At 64.9% G+C, this 4,551-nt stretch overlaps 2 protein-coding genes across 2 annotated transcripts in view; both read left to right on the top strand.

Moving 5' to 3' along the window:
* The window catches only part of F751_4335 (hypothetical protein), a gene marked incomplete at both ends in the record, with an annotated part of 2,178 nt that extends 1,323 nt beyond the window's left edge, over positions 1–855 (top strand). Inside the window, one exon of the mRNA XM_011403607.1 lies at positions 256–855. Coding sequence (XP_011401909.1) covers positions 256–855 — 600 coding nt within the window. The remainder of the gene's footprint in view (positions 1–255) is intronic.
* A 1,017-nt stretch (positions 856–1,872) lies between these two features.
* Positions 1,873–4,551, top strand: part of F751_4334 (Cell division control protein 48-like protein E) — a gene marked incomplete at both ends in the record, with an annotated part of 6,780 nt that continues 4,101 nt past the window's right edge. Inside the window, 5 exons of the mRNA XM_011403606.1 lie at positions 1,873–1,913; positions 2,053–2,125; positions 2,425–2,931; positions 3,283–3,945; positions 4,170–4,467. Of these exons, the coding sequence (XP_011401908.1) occupies positions 1,873–1,913; positions 2,053–2,125; positions 2,425–2,931; positions 3,283–3,945; positions 4,170–4,467 (1,582 nt within the window). The remainder of the gene's footprint in view (positions 1,914–2,052; positions 2,126–2,424; positions 2,932–3,282; positions 3,946–4,169; positions 4,468–4,551) is intronic.

Below are 4,551 nucleotides of genomic sequence, written 5' to 3'. Positions count from 1 at the left end.
TCCGGCAGGAGCTGGACGGGGGCAGTGTACAGCTGCTCACCCAGCAGCAGCAGCAGCAGCAGCTGTGGGGACGAGTCCCCCCACTGGGACGGCGACGCCCTGACTGAGGACGAGCCGGTGACGCTGCGCCGGCTGCGGGCCGCTATCAGCAACCTGACCTGGTCGCTGGAGGGGGTGCACCCCACCGCCGCGCCCGCCCCCCCCGCCCCCGCCCCGTCCACCGAGGTCCACGTCATCCTGTTTGGCGTGGGGCAGTCAGAGCTGGAGGGCATCTACAGCCTGCGCGCCAGCGCCCGCGACGGCGGTCTGCCCGTGGACACCATCGTGGCCTTCGCGGCGCGGGACGACGCAGCGCGCTACGCCACGCTGCTGGAGGCGACCATGGAGCACGAGCCCACGGTTTACCCGCTGGCCTGGGGCGACCTGCAGGACTTCTGCTCCTCCTCGGGCTATCGCTGCCGCCTGGAGGCGCCCGACTCCCTCCTCATCCCGCCCGAGGTCAACGTCGGCGTGACCGACTGGGAGAAGAGCCTGCGCCTGCGCCAGGGCCAGTACGCCGTGCTGCCGGATGAGCCCCGCGTGGGTGAGCCGCGGCAGCGCGGGGTCGCCGACGAGGACCTGGCCGGCCCCGGGGCGTGCCTGGAGGGCTTCTTCGTGCCGCCGCCGGAATCGCCCGCGGCGGGGTACTACGTCCCCACCGAGGGCGAGCCCGGCGCGGCCGACTGGGGCGAGGGCCAGGACGCGCAGGGCCAGAGCGAGCTGCAACTCTTCCTGCGCCCCTACTGCCTGGCCGACCCGCGCATCCTGGAGGCGAGCCGTGCGGCCCTGGAGGCGGCCTTTGCCCGCGAGCCCTGATGGCGCCAGCCAGCCTGCTGAGGGGGCGGCCGTGGTGCCTGCCCCCCCTTCAAGTCGCTGGAGCTCTCAGCCCGTCCAGGCAGCGCCACAAGGGCAGTTGTCGCCACCCAGCCCCACCTACACGCCCTCCACTCTGCTCTTTTACTATATTCGTCCTCTCTTCCCCCCCCCCCCCCCATGTGCCTAGCAGTTGTAGCCTGTTCCAGTCTCCTTGAGGAATTGGGGCCGCGGGCGCCGCGCTGTCTGCCCTCCTGCCCCCCTATTGCAATTTTTGACGGAGCGACATGCCGTCCTCCTCCCACCCCGTAGCGCTGTGTGCTTGTCAGGCAGGAGTGTGTCGGCCTCGTGCCCGCTATGCTCCTCGAGAATGCCACTACCGTCTCTGTCCCTTCTGCCTACCATACAACACCCGAGCACCCACGACACCTTGTGCAGGTGGCGGGGGGTTGAAGCTGTACAGCCACAGTACACCCATGTTTCCCCCCGACCCCCTCCCCTGCCGCTCCTCATCCCCCTCTGCTGAGATGAAAACCCAATGCTTTGTTGCCCCAATGCTCTGTAGAACATAAGATGACAAGGTTGTGGGAGGTTGCTGCTGAGCAAGGCAGTGTGCAAAGCGAGGATTGCCCAGCAGGATGGATGGATAAATTAGGAGCATCCAGTGTTACTCTAGCAGCGCTTCATCTTTTGTTTGGGTAAGTTTTACGGCCAGTAAGGCCTGAGATGGATGGAGAGGGATGCAGATGCATGGAGCTCTCCGTGCATAAGCGGTGAACTCCCACCCCTCCACTTGCGAGAGTCGTGATCGCGGGAAACATCCTTTCCCTTCCAGGGCCCCGAACCATCCACGCCCGGCCAAGGCTCGATACCAGTGCATCGCGGATGATGCAGGGCCATATATTCTTGTGAATTCCAGTGGTCTGATACAGCACTCCTGCCGCTGGGATATTGCCGGAGTGAACGATCACCGCTCGCCTGGTTGCTATCTGATCGCCGAGGCATAGACCACCCACGGCAATGCCGGACACTCCAGTCAAATCTGAGGCTGTGGCGGAGGGGTGAGTTTTGGCACAGGGCTCGACGAGAGGGCTGTGCGTGAGGAGTCGTCCTCACGAGGTGCCGTTCCCCTGCGCATACCTCCGCACCCTTCGGGCCTGCGCGCTGCCTTCCAATCCTCGCCCTGCTCTTATGCGACAGGGAAGTGAGAAAGGACTTTAGCACGGCAATCCTGGAGCGAAAGAAGAGCCCCAACCGCCTGCTGGTCGATGATGTGCGTTGGGCAGGGGAGGGGGGTTGGCCAAGTGTGGCATGGTGTATTGTGGGTCAGATGCCCTGCCTGGATGTGCGAGGCCACAGCGCCTGTGTGAGGAGGTTGTTTGTGATCCTGCATGCCCTGTTGTCTCCCCACGGCGCGAGGGGTGCTAGTCCTGGACGTCAGGGCGGCGTGCCCATGCTCCACTGTCCATGCACTTCCAGTGTTCTTCGTGGCTGTCAGACCCCTGGCACCTGACGCAGCCCTCCCACTCACCACCGCTCCCCTGCTCACACCCCTTTCCTTCACCCTCCCAGGCCGTGAACGACGACAACTCCGTGGTTACCCTGCACCCCAAGACCATGGAGACGCTGGACCTGTTCCGCGGCGACACGGTGCTGCTGAAGGGCAAGAAGCGCAAGGACACGGTGTGCATCGTCCTCTCCGACGACACCTGCGAGGAGGCCAAGATCCGGCTGAACAAGGTGGTGCGCAAGAACCTGCGCGTGCGCCTGGGCGACATCGTGTCGGTGCACCAGTGCCCCGACGTCAAGTACGGCCAGCGCGTGCACGTGCTGCCCTTCGAGGACACGGTGGAGGGCATCACGGGGAACCTGTTCGACGCCTTCCTCAAGCCCTACTTCGTGGAGGCCTACCGCCCCGTGCGCAAGGGCGACACCTTCCTCGTCCGCGGCGGCATGCGCACCGTGGAGTTCAAGGTCGTGGAGACCGACCCCGCCGAGTACTGCATCGTCGCGCCGGACACCGAGATCTACTGCGAGGGCGAGAGCATCAAGCGCGAGGACGAGGAGCGCCTGGATGAGGTGGGAGGTTTGGCGTGTGTTTAGGAGAGGGGGTGTGTGTGGGGGGGGGGCCCTAGGGCATCTGAGAGCTTGGTGGAGTGGGGTGGGATGGAGGTGCGTGGACGATCAAGGCATGGATGTGAGGGTGGGGTCGTGACAGGCCAGAAGGGGTGGTGGAGAAGCGGGGAATACCAGCCGGAAGGTTTGGGGTTCATTCGCCCGGACCGGTCTGACATGGCAAGTGTCCCAAGCCCATTTCTGAGGCCCAGATTCCGCAGGGGTGCTTACCTGTCTCCATTCACTTGGAGAACATTTTCTGTCGACTTCGTCACCCACTCTCTCACGATGCCCTCTTCCCCTAATCTCTTCCAGGTAGGGTACGACGACGTGGGCGGCGTGCGCAAGCAGATGGCCCAGATCCGGGAGCTGGTGGAGCTGCCGCTGCGCCACCCGCAGCTGTTCAAGACCATCGGGGTGAAGCCGCCCAAGGGCATCCTGCTGTACGGCCCCCCCGGGTCGGGCAAGACCTTGATCGCGCGCGCGGTGGCCAACGAGACGGGCGCCTTCTTTTTCCTCATCAATGGCCCCGAGATCATGAGCAAGCTGGCAGGGGAGTCCGAGTCCAACCTGCGCAAGGCGTTCGAGGAGGCGGAGAAGAACGCGCCCGCCATCATCTTCATCGATGAGATCGACTCCATCGCGCCCAAGCGCGACAAGACGCAGGGCGAGGTGGAGCGCCGCATCGTCAGCCAGCTGCTGACCCTGATGGATGGGCTGAAGTCGCGGAGCCACGTCATCGTCATGGGCGCCACCAACCGCCCCAACTCCATCGACGCCGCGCTGCGCCGCTTTGGCCGGTTTGACCGGGAGATCGACATCGGCGTGCCGGACGAGGTGGGCCGCCTGGAGGTCCTACGCATCCACTCCCGCAACATGAAGCTGGGGGAGGACGTGGACCTGGAGGCCGTGGCGCGCGACACCCACGGCTACGTCGGCGCCGACCTGGCCGCCCTGTGCACGGAGGCCGCGCTGCAGGTGATTTTTTTATGGGGGGGTGTTGAGGGCGGGGAGGATGATTGCCTCAGGCGCTGGGCGCTGGGATGCATCTCCCGCCTGCTTGGGAATTGCGTGCCACGAGGACCGTGCGGTTGCAGGGTCTTTGGCAGCACACTATTCCATTTGCTGCCACGTGGTGATTCCAGACACACCCCTCCTAAACCACCCCCCCCCCCCCCCCACCCCAAACAATACCTTCGCAGTGCATCCGCGAGAAGATGGATGTGATCGACCTGGAGGATGACAGTATCGATGCGGAGGTGCTCAACTCCATGGCGGTGACCATGGACAACTTCAAGACCGCTCTGGGGCTGAGCAATCCCTCCGCGCTGCGCGAGACGGTGGTGGAGGTGCCCAACGTCACCTGGGAGGACGTGGGCGGGCTGGAGGGCGTCAAACGCGAGCTGCAGGAGACGGTGCAGTACCCGGTGGAGCACCCAGACAAGTTTGAAAAGTTTGGCATGGCGCCCTCAAAGGGCGTGCTCTTCTACGGCCCGCCAGGTGTGTTTGTGTGGGGGGGGGGGGTTGAGGGGGGGGGGCGCGGTTGGGAGGGGGGAAAGGGAGGGGGGAGATCGTATAACTTCG

The sequence above is a fragment of the Auxenochlorella protothecoides genome (assembly GCF_000733215.1).
Source record: "Auxenochlorella protothecoides strain 0710 unplaced genomic scaffold scaffold50, whole genome shotgun sequence".
In the NCBI taxonomy this organism is placed as follows: domain Eukaryota; kingdom Viridiplantae; phylum Chlorophyta; class Trebouxiophyceae; order Chlorellales; family Chlorellaceae; genus Auxenochlorella; species Auxenochlorella protothecoides.
This window is presented reverse-complemented; position numbering and strand designations above follow the sequence as displayed.